Below are 18,954 nucleotides of genomic sequence, written 5' to 3' on the forward strand. Positions count from 1 at the left end.
CACAAGGTACCTAAATATATGACTGCAAGTGGAAAATAGGGGACAGGACTCAGGTATTTGCAGTTTTTCCATTTTCATTGGTGTGTGAATTTTTTAAATATAAATGCGGGGACACAGGCATTAATGCGAGTCAGGAAGTTTCCGTGAACAAGCTTCAGCAGTTCCACTTTATGACAATATTAAGTAACCCTGTTAAGATTTTCTGGACAATGGCAGCATTGGATATTTTTTAAAATAAGTAAATTTCTTACAGATGGCAACTAAACGGTATTTGTAGCATTTTTATCATACAGAGGATTCCATCCGCTCGCTCACTGTTCTGAGTTGTCCTGCATGCAAGTACATGTTTTTAATGTTGTCTGTCTTCTGTGCTGTTCCTGTAAGTTTGCTATTAAAATACATTAAACTATAAAAAAATTTCTTTTAAATAAATAAAAGTCCCAGCCCTCAACAACGCTGCAATAGAACAGGGAGGAAGACATGTAAGAGGCTATTTCACTATGAAGTGAAAAGTGCCATGAGACAGGAGTTCACACGTTAAACATCTCCCCTCCATTCCAAATGATGTAGTATTTACTTCCAACAACTATAAATATTTCACCTTTAAAACAAGGTATCTCCATACACCAAGCACTGAATGGAAATGCTCAGCTGTAATCAGGCCTAGAACCAAAGGGTGGGGCCCGCTTTGCATGGGCAGAGGCCACCCGCACGTCAACACTGGCAGTGTGACGGGGAACCGGAGCCCCCTACGCCCGGTGGTGACAGGGGCCACTACGGAGAACCCGGTGCCCGGAGACGCCCCTGCGTCTGAAGCGGAAGAAGAGCGCACCCAGTGTGGCCCTGTGTGCACTAATACGAACTGCATGTCCCCGGTGTCAGAGGCGCCCAGGGAGCTTCAGGGAGAATCCAGTCCACGCTGCTGGCCAGCCTAGCGACCGGGGACACAGCCCCCTCGGGGCCGCCAGGACGAACAGCCAACAGAAGATCTGGGGCCAGGGCCACTGGGGAACTTCTACACCTGCATACCAGGGAGACAGCCACGGGCCCGCGTGGCTCACTGAGCACTTAGAGTGTGACTAACGCAAGGAAGAATAGAATTATTGATTTTACTTCTTCCTAATTAACGTAAGCAGCCACACGCAGCTAATTGCTGCTCAGTGGACAGTGGAGTTACAGAGAATGACAACCAATCTCACTTGGCTCCACATTTTAACACAGGGTGAGATCTGGACACATCATAAAGGTGACTAAAAAGTTGGAAATTAATACCTCTAAAAAAAGGCCAAAAATAGAATTTTTAAAATATTTATATCTTACTTTGTTCCAGGAAGAATTTAATGTGACGGGCAAAGACTCAGCTCAGCAAGAAAAATCACTTGTAAATGTTAAAAATGCAAATATGTACATTTAAGAGAAGGTGTAAAACAAACTTAAAATAGGTTTAAAAAAAGAATTACCTTCTGAGAAGAAACAGTTAAGCAATATATGTTTTTTTAAGTTTTATTTATTTATTTTTAAGAGAGAGAGGAAGGGAGGGAGAAAAGAGAGGGAGAGAAACATCAAGGTGTGGTTGCCTCTCGCACGTCCCCAACTGGGGACCTGGCCTGCAACCCAGGCCCGTGCCCTGACTGGGAATCGAACCGGCCACTTCTCTGTTAGCAGGCCGGCGCTCAATCCACTGAGCCCCAGCAGCCCCAGGGACAGTATCTTACTGATATTGATATTTTATGACCATAAGCATTTTTTATGGATTTAAGTGATTCAGATACTATTCAAGAAGTAGGTTATAGAATGTGGGTTTAACCCAGAGCATGAAGAATTTAGATCGAGACAGTAATGATCTATCTCTATTGAATAAATTACCCCAAAACTCAGCAATTTCAAACAGTGACCGTCAGGGTCGGGTGGTTCTGGCTCAGGGGTTCTCAGGAAGATGCACGCACAGCTGAGGGCTGGGACCGACAGGACCCGGTCTGCCTGTAACTGATCCATCCCATGGCTGCCGGCAGGAGGCCTCCGTCCCTCACCACATCCATCTCTTTAGAGGGATGCTTGAGTATCCTTATTACACAGCAGCTGCCTTGGTCAAGAGTAAGGGATCCGAGGGAGGTCAAAGAGAAAGCCGCAATGCCTGGTATGAATGACCTGGTCTCAGAAGTCATACACTGCCACTTCTGCCATATTCTTATTAAAGAGCAAATCATAAGCCCCGACCAGTGTGGCTCAGTTGGCTGGGCACTGACATCCTGCAAAGTGTGCAAGGTCACTGATTCGATTCCTGGTCAGGGCACAGGCTTGGGTTACAGGTCGGGTCCCTCGTTGGGGGCGTGCAAGAGGCAACCAATCAATGTTTCTCTCTCACATCCGTGTTTCTCTCCCGCTTTCTCCCTCCCTTCCCCTCTCTCTAAAAAATAAATTTTTAAAAAATAAAGAAAGAAAATCAAATCACTAAATTCAGTCCACTCTCCTCCTCTTGAAGGACAGCGTATCAAAGAATTTGTAGGCCCTGGCTGGTGCAGCTCAGTGGATGAGCACCGGCCTGCGAACCAAAAGGTCACCAGTTCAATTCCTGGTCAGGGCACATGCCCAAGTCATGGACAAGGTCCCTTTCCCTCTCTCTAAAAATAAATAAATAAAATCTTAAAAAGAAAAAAAATTTGTGGACATATCTAAAACTACTACAATGAGATATGAGAATTACTGTCCCTTGGGGGTTGGCTAAAAGTTGTAATAAGATCCTGGGATTCCTTTCCTTGGAAACCCCAAAATTAGAATTAACATCTTCTAAAAATAGCTTCCATTGCTTTCTACAAAGCAGGAGATTAAACAAACTGGGTTCCTGGGGGCTTACAGCCCACTTAGTTTTTAACAGCAGGTGCGAAGTACACAGCACCTGCTAGGCATAACCCCACGCTACACATATAATATTACAGATCCTCACGAGAGTCACCCAAAACGGGCAGTATCAGCCGCCTTTTCAAGACCAGAAACGAGAAGTCCAGAGAGCTAAGCCAGGGTTCCTGTCCAGGTCTCCCTCATTCCCCAACCCTCGTTCTTTCCGCTGCGGGACACTCCTGTTGCTCCCGCTACCACAGACAGGGCGCGTTTTGTCGCGTCCCATCTGGGAAGGCCCACCAAACACATTTTCTCGGCTAACACGCAGATCTTCTGCGCCATTAGCTGCTTCCTTACTTCCATCGGCCTGTGTTTCGCTCGCCTGGAACTTTCTATTGCTACGCTGAGGCCTCCCTTTGCTTCACTTGAGGTTCCATCCAGCCCCTGGCATCTGGGCCCCGCCTGCCTCCGGGTTCATCTGCGTCGGAGGGATGCCCTCAGAGCTACTGGGCTCTGGTCCGGACCCCATGAGACCTCTCCGAGGGGCAACCAGTGCCCGTCCAACGGCACGCAGAGGCAGTGGCACGGCACGGCCCGGACCAGAAGCCCACCCTTCCGAGCTCTCACCGAAGGCGCTCCGCGCCGCCGCCCAGCTGCATCCCCGTCCCCACACGGGCTCATCAGCTCGCCTTTCCTGGCCTCCGAACGGCCTGGAACAAGGACCACGCTCCATCGAGCCCAATGTGGGAAGCACCCCTGTCTCCTCATTCTCCCCTAGCAATCCTTACCACCTGGAAGCATTCTTCAAAGTTGATCCTGTCCACCCCCCCAGACAACGTCCTAATTCAGGCACTTTCCCAGCGGGGCCTCTGCATCAGCTTCTTAAAAGTCCCCTGCCTCTGGCCTCGCCCTCTCTCGTTTATCCTTCAAAATGGCAGCCAGAGCGCTCTGTGTAATGTGCAGATCCTACCCAGCGAGCGCCTCGACGGAACCTTCCACGAGAGAAGAACAGAGAGAGGCCTTGTAAACGCCTCGGGTCTTGGACCTGACCCTACAGGTTACAGCAAGGGACCTGCTGTTGGAGAGTCAGACGCCATGCTGTCTCGGGTAACCCTCTCTGGGACCAAACCAGCACTCGGTCCCTGCGCATTTCCTGCTCTTCCTAACTAACCCTCTCGGCTCCACGCCATGAAGCTGACACGATTTAAAGCCTTTCCTGGCCCCTCTATCGATCGGACAAACATCTACAAGGCCCGCAGTGTCACCTCCTCCTCTCGTCTAGACCCCCATCAGTCTCTTCACACAACACTTTCCCTAACGTGCTTGGACAACAAAAAGGGATCACGTCACGTTCACCTTTGAACCTGCAGCCCCTAGCAAAGAACCTGTTTCATAGCAAGTGCTGAATAAACGGCTGGTGACTAATTACGGGGTCCACCCAGGACAGACCTACGGAAGCATTAACTCAATCAACGGTATCTCCCAAACGTATCGTTAACGTGTCCACCAAGAAGCCCCCGCAGTAGTGCCCTGGGCACTTAGCACTCTTCTCGCTAGACGAAGGGGCCAGGTTTAAAGACAACAGGGCCTGCGCGGACCACCGGGACCAGCGCAAGTCTACTGGCCCCTCCTTCTAGGATCTCTACCCGCAGCTCTACGTAGGTACCCCGCCCTCTCTACGTATCTGCCGTGGTACGTAACTATCCGCCGCTGTACGTAGGTGCCCACCCTCTCTACGTATCTGCCGTGGTACGTAAGTATCCGCCGCTGTACGTAGGTGCCCACCCTCTCTACGTATCGGCCGCTGTACGGTGTCCGCCGCTCTAGTACGTAAGTATCCGCAGCTGTACGTAGGTGCCCACCCTCTCTACGTATCGGCCGCTGTACGTAGGTGTCCGCCGCTGTAGTATCCGCAGCTGTACGTAGGTATCCGCCCTCTACGTAAGTATCCGCTGTGGTACGTAGGTATCCGCCCTCTACGTAAGTATCCGCAGCGGTACGTAGGTATCCGCCCTCTACGTATCCGCAGCTGTACGTCAGTACCCGCCCTCTACGTAAGTATCCACAATGTACGTAGGTGCCCGCCCTCTCTACGTATCGGCCGCTGTACGTAGGCGTCCGCCGCTGTAGTACGTATCCGCTGCGGTACGTAGGTATCCGCCCTCTACGTAAGTACCCGCCGCTGTACGTAGGTACCCGCCCTCTCTACGTAGGTACCCGCAGCTGTACGTAGGTACCCGCCCTCTCTACGTAGGTACCCGCAGCTGTACGTAGGTACCCGCCCTCTCTACGTAGGTACCCGCAGCTGTACGTAGGTATCCGCCCTCTACGTAAGTACCCGCCGCTGTACGTAGGTACCCGCCCTCTCTACGTAGGTACCCGCAGCTGTACGTAGGTACCCGCAGCTGTACGTAGGTACCCGCCCTCTCTACGTAGGTACCCGCAGCTGTACGTAGGTATCCGCCCTCTACGTAAGTACCCGCCGCTGTACGTAGGTACCCGCCCTCTCTACGTAGGTACCCGCAGCTGTACGTAGGTACCCGCCCTCTCTACGTAGGTACCCGCAGCTGTACGTAGGTACCCGCCCTCTCTACGTAGGTACCCGCAGCTGTACGTAGGTATCCGCCCTCTACGTAAGTACCCGCCGCTGTACGTAGGTACCCGCCCTCTCTACGTAGGTACCCGCAGCTGTACGTGGGTACCCGCCCTCTCCACGTAAGTACCCGCAGCTCTATGTAGGTACCCGCCCCTCTACGTAGGTACCCGCAGGTACCCGCAGCTGTACGTGGGTACCCGCCCTCTCTACGTAGGCACCCGGAGCTGTACGTAGGTACCCGCCCTCTCTACGTGGATACCCGCAGCTGTACGTGGGTACCCGCCCTATCTACGTAACTACCCGCAGCTCTATGTAGGTACCCGCCCTCTCTACGTAGGCACCCGCAGTACCCGCAGCCCTACGCAGGTACCCACAGGGTGGTATGATTACCTGCGGGCTTCCTGGAACCCGTCCTCCCAGAACAGGGCTTTCCCGAAATGCTACCATCGGCTCCATTTACTTGGTTCCATGCGACAGGTCTAAGTGCTGAGGCCTTTGACGGAGTATCAGCCCATTTAGTCCTTACTAAACCGTCCCACCAGGGCGGCACCGTCCGACACCGCTCCCGTTACACAGATGACAGCCCGGGGCCCAGAGAGCAGCACAGGGCCACAGCAGCCGGGCCGGGGCGTTGCCCCCGTGATGGTCCCACTCGCTTCGGCTCACGGGTCCTCGACACAGTCCCGCGGGCGAAGCTCTGTAGCCCAGTCCCCTTCTCAGAAAAGGACGCCAGGACTCCCGGGCACTGGCCGCAGCGCACGGCCCGCGGGGCCACCGGGGGCAGGCGCCACACCCGGGCTGTCTCCCCTGGGGGGGCAGGGCAGGGGCTGAGGGGCGTCTCCACGGGCAGCGGCACTGCCTGGCTCGGCGTCGGGCACCGCGGGCCCCGGCCCCGCCCCAGTGACTGGCGGTCCCGCGCCCTGACCCCGGGGCCTGTCAGCCCGCCCCCGGCCAGCAGCTCCCGGCAGGCGGTGCCCCCCCCCCCCGCGTCCGCCCGGGCGGGCGGGGTGCACGTGTCGGTGCCGCCCCGCGGGAGCCAGGGACCGCCGCGGGAGCATGAGGGCAGCGGCTCCCGGACCAGCCGCAGAGACCGCCGCCCGCTGCCGTCCCCCGGGAGGGCGGCCCGCCCCGCCCCCACCCCGCCGCGCGGCCCTCACCGATTCCGCGGCTCCTTGAAGAGCGCCGTCAGCGCGCGGAGCGCATCCAGGTCCGGGATCGGCGCGGGCACCATGATGCCGGACAGCCGGACGCTCGGCAGCCTGGGCGCCGCCATCTTGCCGAAGCCGCGCCTGACGCGGAGCAGCAGCAGCAGAAGCAGCGGCGGCGGCGGGAGGAGCGGCGGCCGCGGGGCAAGCGTGGCAGGAGCAGCGCCTCGGGATCTCGCCGCTGTCTCAGCGCCGTGCAGCCGGACGCCGCGCGGGAGAGCGAGACGATGCGCCGGGCTCCGCGGGACCGCAGGGACCGTGCCGCCAGGGGAGGGGGCTCAGACGGAAGTGCGGCCGGGACGCGGCGCCAGCGGAAATATGGCGGGAGGGGAGGGGGCGCAGGCGGAGATTTGTGTGACGCGAGGGGAGGGACGCCGAGAGGGTGTTGGGTCTGGGGCGGTGGCCTGGTTCCGAGGTTATTCCTGAGGGGCGGGCACAGGGACCGGTCCACCTGCGGGGGTGGGGGGGAGACAGGGATGCGTTCACCTGAGGGGGGAGGGGGACAGGGACAGGTTCACCTGAGGGGGGAGGGGGACAGGGACAGGCACGGGTTCACCTGAAGAGGGAGGGGGACAGGGACCGGTCCACCTGCGGGGGTGGGGGGGAGACAGGGATGCGTTTACCTGGGGGGGGGGGTACGGGGACGGGTTCACCTGAGGGGGGAGGGGGACAGGGACGGCTTCACCTGAAGGGGGAGGGGGACAGGGACGGGTCCATCTGAGGGGGAGGGGTATGGGGACGGGTTCACCTGAGGGGGAGGGGTACGGGGACGGCTTCACCTGAGGAGGGGTACGGGGCCAGGTTCACCTGAAGGGGGACAGGGACGGCTTCACCTGAAGGGGGAGGGGGACAGGGACGGCTTCACCTGAAGGGGGAGGGGGACAGGGACGGGTTCACCTGAGGGGGACGGGGACAGGCACGGGTTCACCTGAAGAGGGAGGGGGACAGGGACGAGTTCACCTGCAGGGGGAGGGGTACAGGGATGGGTTCACCTGCAGGGGGAGGGGGACAGGCACGGGTTCACCTGCAGGGGGAGGGGGACAGGCACGGGTTCACCTGAGGGGGAGGGGAACAGGGACCGGTTCTCCTGAGGGGGGGAGCTGGGCAGAGGCTCCCTTCCAGGAGGCTGGAGACCAGGTGGCCCTGGCCCTGTCCCCTCCCCCTCAGGAGGCCATGCAGGGCCCCGCAGCTGAGGCGATCAGCGCCCGGACTCCTCCCCTCTGGAAACCGGAGCAGCCCGTCTGGGGCTGGCCAGTCCCGGCCCCTGGAAACCAGTGCCTGAGGCGCAGGGATTCTTCCCAGCACCTGCCGCGGGCTGCGACTGCCCGGCGCCGGGCCGTCAGGGGGGTAAAGCGCGGTTAGAAGTCGGGGGGCTAGATCCTGCCGCAGCAGCGCGCACGCTGGGCTTGTCCCTGGGGAACACGGATGATTGAAAGAGCAGGGGTGTGTCTATAATGTGCTTCTGGTGTTCCTTCATAAATAAAATTTGGATACAGTAATAAGCACTACTAGGGTATGCAGAAGTAAAGAATCGTGCACAAGCAAGTTACTTAGGATTGTAATTCAGCCTTATCCTTTTAACTGACTACATATTCGCCCCACAAATATTTGTGTTCCTACTATGTACCAAGCATTAGATCACCTAGCAGTGCTCAAGACCATTCAAAATACTTAACAATCCTTAGAAAACATTCCCCATAATATTCAGATTTACTGCCTGGATTATTGCAATATAATATTGATTGGTTTCTTTGCTTCTTCTCTTGCCGCTCTATATTCTAGATCCTTTAAAATGCAAACCAAAACCCTGGCTGGTGTGGCTCAGTGGACTGAGCACCAGCCTGCAAACCAAAGGGTCGCCGGTTCAATTCCCAGTCCGGGCACAGGCCTGGGTTGCGGGCCAGGTCCCCTGTTAGGGGTGCACGAGAGGCAACCACACATTGATGCTTCTCTTCCTCTCTTTCTCTCTCCCTTCCCCTCTCTCTAAAAATAAATATTTTCTTAATTAAAATGCAAGTCAAATACTTACAGGGTTTGCTTCCTTACTCCCCTCAACTTACCTACCCAAATGATCTAATGAGTTTCGCTTATCTTTTTTTTTTTAAAGAATTTATTTATTTTAGAGAGAGGGGAAGGGAAAACATTGACCGGTAGAAACATTGGTGGTTGCCCCTCATGCCCCCAATCGGAGACCTGGCCTGCAAGACCCAGGAATGTGCCCTGACAGGGAATACAACTGCTGACCTTTCTGTTCATAGGCCGGTGCTCAATCACCTGAGCCACACCCGCCAGGACTCCCTTAGCAATCTTTAAAACTGAACATACCACCCAAATTCTTGATCCTCAGGAATTTTTCTACATGGCACTTAACACTTCCTATATCATAGTTTAATTCTAATTTAATTAGTATTATCTAGTTTGTTTACTGCCAGAATGTACTCCAGCACCTAGAAAAGGTAATTATTCAATAAATATTAATAGAATTAATAAACAATATTTTAAAAGATATTTTAGGACCATGACTATGTTTCTTTTTCCAGGAGGCACCAAGCCATGGGTATCTCTCAGGGCAACTGGCACAAGTGCAAAAGGCTGGAAACAAGAGAAAGCCTTACCACAAGAAGCATAAGTATGAGCTGGGACACCCTACTACCAACACTAAGTTTGGCTCCCACCGCATATACACAGTCCATGTGTGAGGAGGCAGCAAAAAGTACCATGCTGTGAGACTGCATATGGGCAGCTTCTCCTGGGACTCCACCAGTTGTACTTGCAAACAAGGGTTATCGGTGTTGTCTACAATGCATCCAGCAATGAACTGGCCCGCACCGACACCCTAGTGAAGACCCCTGTCGTGCTGGTTGACAGCATACCATACAGACAGTGGAGCAAGCACTGCTGTGCACTGCCTCTGGGCTGCAAGATGGAGGCCAAGCTGACTCCTGAGGAGAAAGAGATTCTAAACAAAAGCATTTAAAGAAAATTCAGAAGAAATATGATGAAAGAAAAGAATGCCAAAATCAGCAGTTGTCTAGAGGAACAGTTCCAGCAGGGCAAGCTTCTTGCATGCGCATAGCTTCAAGTCTCAGCCAGCGTGGCTAAGCAGTTGGCCATGTGCTAGAAGGCAAGGAGCTAGAGTTCTATCTGAGGACAATCAAGGCCTGGAGAAGTGCATAGATCCTCCTCTCCCCTATCTTAGCTCATGTAATGAAGGTGTTCTACCTTCTGTGAAGGAAAAAAAAAAGATATTTTCAGAAAGGACAAAGGAAATAATATGCCTCTAGAAGGAGTACAACAATCAAAAAAAGTACAGGAAAGAGGAAGGGTGGGAGAGAGGAAGAAAAAAATAAAAGGAAAATTAAAACAGATTAACAGGACAGGCTAGAAATATAGGCAAGTAGGACAAACAAAAGAATATCAAATTTGTCAAACAGTGGGTGTTATTGACTGCCTGGAATCGACTGAAGGATTTTCAACCTTGATGGAATTGACAAAACTAAGTTAATATTTCACTTGGGCTAAAAGACATTTTTTAACATTATACAATGTTACGTAATTGTTCACCTTAGATCTGTGATTTTCAACTGGTGTGCTGCAAGAATTCTTAAAACATGCAGTACCTCCTGACTACTTAGTCAAAGTCACTGACCTCTTTTCCCTTAGATTGTCAAATTAAAAAACGATAACAGCCAACACAATAGCTGTGTGGTGTGACTGTATCAATATTATACTTTTTTTTTGTCAGATCAGCAAAAATATATATATTTGTTTTTTGGCGTGCTATGGAGGTTTAGTAATTAGTTTATGTATTCCATGAGATGAAAAAGGTAGAAAATCACTGCGTTAGATAAACGTGCCACCATGTTGACATACCTGAATTAAACTTCAGATGAAATTTGCTATATGAGTTTGTGTCTTGAGCCTACTGCAGAAGAACTGGATCAGCAATGATTCAGTAGTCAAGAAGTAAAAATAAATATAAAAAAAGGAGGAAAGGGAAAAAATGCAAAGCAAGGAAGAAAGTAGGTGAGGTTCAGGCAAAATGATTTGAGCCAAAGTGCGTATGGTTTTGGCACAGGAAAGAGTGATTAAGTATGGATACTGGTAAAGAAAATGGAAGGTGAGAGATGGAGAGAAAAATTCTTGCCTGTGCCAACTCCTCTACGTCACTTTCTTCTTGCCATCTCTGCCTATGATTTTCCCACTAGAAAGCTTATGTCATTGCCACTTACTCCACTAAGACATCATGTGTCAGTCAGGAAAATCTCTCTCTTGGCACTGATTTTTCATAGGCATCCTTGTACTATAATTGTGTTTATGTACCATCTCTCTGTATCTGAGGTCCCTCGAGGCAGAGATTTTATCTTCCTTATTCCATCAAGACCAAGCTCAGTGCCTTGTCCTTAGAAGCAAAGTTATAAGTATGTATTGAACTGAAAACTTTGGAGACTGAAGGGAAAAAAATAGTAGACTAGTGTAATTATTAAGAGCAGGGACCAGCAAACTGCAGCCTGCGAGCCAAGTCTTTCCCACTATCTATTTTTGTAACTTGTATTGGAAACTGTCACAGTCATTTATTTACATATTTACTATGGCTTATTTGATGCTACAATAGCAGAGTTGAGTAACTGTGACAGAGATTGTATAACCCACAGAACCTAAAATATTAACTATTTGGTACTTTATAGAAAAGGTTTGCCAATCTCTGGTAAAGGGATGAGCTCTGGAATCAGACAAATCTGGATAATGTAAATCATGTTCTCATCTGTTAGCCCCTGACCTTGCACAAGCAACCATATCTTTAAGCCTTTCTTTTTAATTTGTAAAATAAAATAGTGATAATACCTACTTAATTGGGCTCAAGGTATAACTGGTAGTAAGTGACTGACAGCAGACTGCTGGTATTCAAAGCAATAATTCTGACCTTCCTAGTTATAGTTACATTGTAGGGATCAACATTTTTTACGCTATTTGTAAAGTTAGCAACCTAATTTCCTGTGATTTATACCAAGTTTAAATTTAATTTTCATATTTCAATTTAGCCAATATTTTTTAGCATCTATCAAACTATATTAGAGTCTAGTATTACAAAGATGAATAATATAGTGCCTCAGCCATCAATCAGCTCTTGGTCTGTTACGGTATCCAGAAATATAAATGCATACTAATGATACAATGTAATAATACCAGAAAGGAAATACAAAGGGCTAGGGAACTAGAAGGACTACTAAAGAAGACATATAAGCTGGATCTTAAGTGATTAGGTGAATGCTGGACAGGCAAAAGGGGACGTACATTCCAGAAAATAAAGCACCAAAAATGGCCTAAGACCATTTGGTTTTACAGTGAGCTCCACCAAGCACAAAGAAAAGACACAACCTCTGTCTTATACAAGAAGTTTCACAAAATGGAAAAAGTTTCGCTTTTAGTAATGACAGCCTAGGTTATTTAAAGCAATCCTCTGAATGAGAAAAATTTTTTAAAAAATGAAATATTTCAATTTTTTTCCTGTCTCCTAGTTGATCCAAGCAACAAAAAAATCTGAATTGCGTTTAAGACAAACCCAGAGTTATAGTGCATTTAGACATGTGGTAGAAACAATTGAAAACCATCTTTGGAGGACAGTGACATCCTAGGCATAAAATTATTCCTACAAATAATACTCAAATATAGTGAATAGCACAAAAATAACTAGGCCTAACATTATGAGAGGAATCAGCAACATACAACATACAACACAAGCTGACCCATGAAGATTTAAGACACTGAATTATCATACATAAACAATGAAGCAATGTTTGCTATATTAAAAGAAACAAAACACAATTCAAAAGTCCAAGCAAGGAATTGAAATATAATATGTATATGTATATAACAGTATATTTATAAAGGAAGTAAATAGAAATTCTGGAACTGAAAGAGAGACTAGCACAGTAAAAATTAAATGGATAGATTTAACAGCAATTTAGAGAGATCTAAGGAGAAAATAAATGAACTGCCAGATAGATCAGAAGAAATTATTCACCACAAAGACATAAGAATATAAAAAATAAGAAAGAGCTAAGAAACAGAGAAGAAATTGAGAAAATCTAACACACATAACTGGAGTCTCAGAGAGGTGAAAGAAACAGGTTAATAACAATACTTAAAGTAGTCGAGAGTTTGTCAAAACTGATAGAAGATTCCAAACCACAGATTCAAGAAGCTCGATGACTATAAAACAAAACTAATAAAAAGAAACAGAGAGAGAGACACATCGTAGAGAAACTGCAGGAGACAAAATCTAATAAATCATAGGGAAAAAAAAGACAAGTTCTTTTCAAAGGAGTAAGAATTTGACTATACTGGGTTCTCTACAGAAATACTAAACATTAACACTAAATAAACACTAAAATCATGGAATTCTACCTTAAATTGCCAAAAAAATATAAATAATAACTGCCAGCAGACGTGCTTAAGGAAAGACAAAAGACTATGAATAAGAGACCAGACATCCCAGGTCAAAGGGAGGAATAAAGAGCAATAAGAATGATAAACATTCAGCTTCATCTAAACGACCATCCAAAGCACAAAGTAAAAGTAAAGCAACAAGGTGTCGTGGGTCTACATAGAGAAAGAATTGGAACATTGAAGGCATGGTCCTGCTCCGGACCAGCATGAAACCACCTGGGGACTGTTGCCCCTCGCATGTCCCAATGCATGCTCTCAGGCCTCTCAAAATGCCTCCTCTGCACAGGCAACAAAGTAAATAAGTACATTTTGTGCATCAAAGAGACTACGCAGAACAAAAAGCCCACATAATGGGAAGAAATATTTACAAATCATATATCTGATAAGGTATTAATATCCAGAAAAATAAAGAACCCTTAAAACTCAACAGCAATGATAGTTCCTCAAAAAACGAAAGGTGGAATTACCATATGATCCAGCAATTCCACTTCTAGGTGTATACCCAAAAGAATTGAAAGGAGGGTCTTGAAGGGTTACCTGTACACCCATATTCATAACAGCATTACTGATAATAGCTAAAATGTGGAAGCAACCCAGTGCTCATCAACAAATGAACGGATAAGCAAAACACGGCTTACCCACACAGGGACCATTACTCAGCCTTAGAAAGGAAGGGAATTCTGACACATACTACAACATGGATAAACCTTGAGGACATTAAGCTAAGTGAAATAAGCCAGTCACAAAAAATGACAGTAATGTGTGATCCATTTACACAGGCTACTTAAGAGTAATCACACCCACAGAGCTAGAATGTGGAACGATGTCTGCCATGGGCTGAGGGGAGGGAGGAGTGGGGAGTTTTAAATAGATAGCGTTTCAGTCTTACAGGATGAAATGAATTATGAATTGTGGTGATGGTTCCACATTGTGAGCGCATTTAATACCACTGAACTGTATGCTTAAAAATGACTATGATAGCAAATTCCATATTATGGATATTTTACCACAAATTTAAAAATTGGGGGAGGAAAAGGCTACCTCTGTGGACACAGGCCCAGGTATATCTCTTGCCTGAAAACTTCCCCTGCTTACACTTCCCAGCAGCTAACATCACAGAAGGTTGAAAACCAGTGAAGAAAAAAGTCTATTGGCAGAAAAGAGAAATTCATTGAGAACAATCCACAAAAGTCAGAATTGCTTTATATGTAATGAGCTTTGTTGAGTCAATCAGTACCAAACAATATTCAGATATTAATAGCACTCCTCCTACATTCTCTGCCTAAACTTGGAATTCCTCCACTGGGTTGACATTGTCTGGCATTCGTCGTCGGCAGCCCTCCGTCTCGAGAGACGATGGTGTAGCTTCTTAAGAGTCTATCTGCACCGCCGAGAATGGCTGTGCAGTCCGACTCGGGAGTGACACGGTATCTGTCTCCTCTCGTGTTGAAGTGAAGCTGAAGCTACAGAGCCTGGGCAGGGTGATATGGAGGGTCTGCTGTTGCCCATGCAGCAGACCCCCCCTCTCTTCGCAGCTGAAGGGTCCAAGGGAAAGACGGAGTCAATACAGCTTGGCTTCAGGTGCGCCGCAGGAGTTGCCAGTGTTGACTACAACGTCGAACCGCCTTAGGGACTCCGGCTCCGGATTTTCTGTCGGGGTTTACTCCCTTAGCCTTTGCCCTGAAGAGGTATGCCGCAAGGCAGCAGAGGTTTTTTGGAGTCAGAGTTTTCCTTCTCTGATGTGCCCTGACTGGAAGATCGAACCAGCGACACTTAGCTCGCAGGCCGACCTCAATCCACTGAGCCAAACCAGCCAGGGCATTGTCTGGCATTAAGCCCTTAATTACAACATTTAGCAGAAATCTATAGAAGAGAAACTTACAAATGCTATTCTGAATGTAGCCATCATTGAGACAGTAGTTTAGACCAGTGCTATTCAAAGTGCTCTTTATGGACCAATTCATAAGATTCTGCTTCTAAGAGGGATGAAGTTCCTACCAGAGATCTCTCTCTCTCTCTCTCTTTCTCTCTCTCTCTCATCTCTTTCTCTGTCTGTCTCTCTCTCTCTCTCTCTCTCACACACACACACACTCACACCATGACAACAATCATAAATCCTGGACATAACACAAAAAACAATCACCTGAAGGTATATGAGGAGGAAGACATAATAATCATAAGTGTATTTGTTCAATAAAAAAGCTTCAAATGCATGAAGCAAAATGGACAGAATTAAAAAGAGACAGACAGTTCCACAATCATAATTGGAATCTTTAACCACCCTACCTTAGCAATGTCTCGAACAACTAGACAAAAATTAACAAAGACATAGAATACCTGAAAAATTCTCTTAACCTCTTTTACCTACTATTTATATTAGGCAACACCCGACAATGATAAAATGTGTCTTTTTTTCAAATGCATATGGGTATACAATATTCTGGGCCATAAAATAAATTTTAATACACTTATGAAGATTGAAATAATACAGAATATGTTCTCTGACTACAATGGAATTATCTTAGAAATCAGTAATAATAAAATAACACAGAAAACCCCCAAATATTTTTAAAACAAACCTCTAAATAATCATTGACTCAAAAAAGAAATCACAAAAGAAATTAGAAAATGTTTTGAACTGAGTGATGATGAAAATATATCAAAATTTGTGGAATAAAGTTAAAGCAGTGTTTAGAGGAAAACATGGTTTTAAATGCCTAGATTCGAAAAAGAAGATCTCATATACATTTAAGCTTTTACCTTCAGACACTAGAAAAAGAAGAACAAATTAAATCCAAAATAAGCATAAGAAAGGAAATAATAATGATAGAAAAAAACCAACAAAATAGAAAAAATCAATATGGCATATCGATGAAAGCAAAAGCCAGTTTTTTGAGAAAACGAATAAAATTGATTAAGAGAAAGGAAGACACAAAATCTTCAGTATTGGGAATAAAAAATAAGACATTAGTACAGATTCTACAGACATTAAATGGATAATAAAGGCATATTGTGAACAAGTTTATGGCAATAAACATGGTAATCTACATGTTACAGATACATTGCTTAAAAGGCACAAATTAGCAAAACTCATCCAAGAAAAAATATGAAACTCGAACAGGCTGATGGCAATCAAATAAATTGAATTTATTCATAGAACCCTCCCCATAAAGCACACCCCAGAGTGACCCAGCTTCAGTGAGAAACACTGTGATGCACCTAAGGAAGAAATACTACCCGTCCTACACAAACTTGGAAAATAGAAAGGTAACACTTTCCCACCCACAAGAAAAAGGAACTGCAGACCAGTATACCTCATGACCACAGTCACTAAAATCCTTAACAAAATATTAGCAAATGAAACCAGACATAAAAAGGGTAACTCAGGATCAAGTGGAGCGTATTCTGGGAATAAAAGTCAGTTTAACATCCAAAATTCAATTATTCACCATCTTAACAGAATAAAAGAGAAAAGCCATACAATCATTTCAATAGCTGTAGATAAAAACAGCTGTTAAAATTCAACATGCTTCCTTTGTAAAAAACAAAATTTAAAAAACCCAGAAACCTAAAAATAGAAGGGAATTTCCATTAAGAGTATCTAGAATTCCCCCCAAACACACACACGTGCACACACATACACACACACACACAAAAGCAACTTACACGCAGCATCATAGTCAATGATAAAAGATCGGTGCTTTCTACATAAGGCAGTAACATAAGGATATCTGCTCTCCCTACATCTAACGTTTTACTGTAAACCCAGCCAAAAGTAGAAAAAGAAATGGAAGATACACGTACAAATCAGGCAAAGAGAGAAAATATCTTTCTTGAAGACTATTTAGGCATGTATATAGAAAGCCCTGATTAATCTATAAACACAGTACTATAACTAATAAGTGAATGTAGCAACGTTGGAAGATTCAAGGTTAATAAATGAAAATCAATTGTATTTCTATATACTAGGAATGAATAATTACAAATTGTATTTAATAAACAACTTCAATTACAACATCAAAAATACTTAGAAGTAAATTTAATAACTGTTGTATGAGGCCTATATGATGAAAACTAAAACAACACAAAAGGAAATTGTAAAAGAACTAAATAAATGAAAAGATGTACTGTGCCGTGCTACTAGACTGGATGACAGATGTTAGTCCTCCTCAAAATGATCTATAGATTCAATGCAATTCCAATAAATTTTTTTTTTCTTTTAGAGAGAGAGGAAGAGGGTAGGGGGAGAAAGGGAGAAAGAGAGAGAGAGAGAGAGAAACATCAATTGGCTGCGTCCCGTACACGCCTCAGCTGGAGATCAAACCAGCAGCCTAGGTATGTGCCCTGACTGGGAATCAAACCTTAAACCTTTCGGTGTGTGAGATGATGCTCCAAGCAATTGAGCCACACTGGCCAGGGTGCCAATAAAATTTTTAACAGACTTTGTAAAAAGATATTGATGAGATGATTTTTAAATTTACAGAGGCCCTGGCCAGGGAGCTCAGTTGGTTAGAGCATTGTCCTAATACATCAAGGTTGCAGGTTTGATCCCTAGTCAGGGCACATACAAGAAGCAACCAATGAATGTATAAATAAGTGGAACAACAAATCAATGTTTCTCTCTCTCTCTCACCCACTCCCACTTCCTTGCTCTCTCTCAAATCAATAAATGCTTTTTAATGTAAAAGAAGTGATCATTGTTTAAAAAAATTAATTAAAATGTTTTTTTAAATAAAATTTATTTAAAAAGACAAAGGACCTAAAATATCCCAACAACTTAAAAAAATAAGAACAAAGTTGCAGGACTTAAGTATTTGATTTCAAGACTTAGTATAAAGCTACAGTCATCGAGACAGTGTAGATGCCCTGGCTGGTGTGGCTCAGTGGATTGAGTGCCAGCCTGTGAACCAAAGCGGCGCTGGTTTGATTCCCAGTCAGGGCACAGGCCTGTGTTATGGGCCAGGTCCCCAGTTGGGGGCACACGAGAGGCAACTGCACATTGATTTCTCCCTCTTTTTCTCCCTCCCTTCCCCTCTCTCTAAAGGTAAATAAATAAAACCTTTTTAAAAAAGAAAAAGACAGTGTAGAGGAATGGAATAGAATAGAGAGACCAGAAATTAACCCATACTTAAAAAGTCAATTAATTTTTGTCAAAAGCACTAAGGTAATTCAAAGGGGAAACCAGTAAGACACTACCATGCAACCATTACAAAAGCTAAAGTTAAAAAGACATAATAACGGTGCCACTTATGATGCAGAGCAACTAGAGGTCATATATCGCTGAGGAGACTGCAAATTGATATGGCTAGTTTGTAAAACATTATGGCGATATAGTTAAAATTTATATATTTACTGTATGTCCCAGCATTTCCATGCACACAAAGTATATGTATACGTCTTTCTATGCAAAGTAACATTTTCATAGCCTCAAACTGGAAGGAACCGAATGTCCACCAACTGGTGAATGAATAAACAAATTGTGGTGTAGCCACATGACGGAATACTACTCAGCAATAAAAAGGAACAAAATACTAACATATGCAATAATGTAGATAATCTAAAAATATCAGGCTAAATGAAAGACATCAAGCACAAAAGACTATGTACTGTGTAATTTCAAAGCTAGAGAAAAGGCAGTATAACAGCAAGAGGTTGCCTGTGGGAGGGGCGGGAGGAAACATTTCAGGGTCAGGGAACTGTTCTCTGTCGTAATGGTGGTGGTGGTTGTCAGCTGTATAATGTTACCAAAATTGTTCAAACTCTACATTTAAAAAGCTGAATTGATTGTATATAAATAATAGCTAAGTTAAAAAAACTCAACAAGAAAACCATGGCCAGCCATAATGGGTAACTAGTAGCAGAATG

The 18,954-nt window shown here is 46.1% G+C and overlaps 1 protein-coding gene and 1 pseudogene across 1 annotated transcript in view; one reads left to right on the forward strand and one right to left on the reverse strand.

The window, feature by feature from the left end:
- ATXN10 (ataxin 10) overlaps positions 1-6,942 on the reverse strand; it is a 107,727-nt gene extending 100,785 nt beyond the window's left edge. The window contains exon 1 of the mRNA XM_090272263.1: positions 6,592-6,942. Coding sequence (XP_090128389.1) covers positions 6,592-6,707 — 116 coding nt within the window. The 5' untranslated portion in view covers positions 6,708-6,942. The remainder of the gene's footprint in view (positions 1-6,591) is intronic.
- Positions 6,943-9,101: 2,159 nt separating this feature from the next.
- Positions 9,102-10,337, forward strand: LOC150010886 (small ribosomal subunit protein eS8 pseudogene; annotated as a pseudogene).
- The last annotated feature ends 8,617 nt before the right edge of the window (positions 10,338-18,954 follow it).

Source organism: Furipterus horrens, unplaced genomic scaffold (genome assembly GCF_987537825.1).
Source record: "Furipterus horrens unplaced genomic scaffold, mFurHor1.1.pri manual_scaffold_4, whole genome shotgun sequence".
Classification (NCBI taxonomy): domain Eukaryota; kingdom Metazoa; phylum Chordata; class Mammalia; order Chiroptera; family Furipteridae; genus Furipterus; species Furipterus horrens.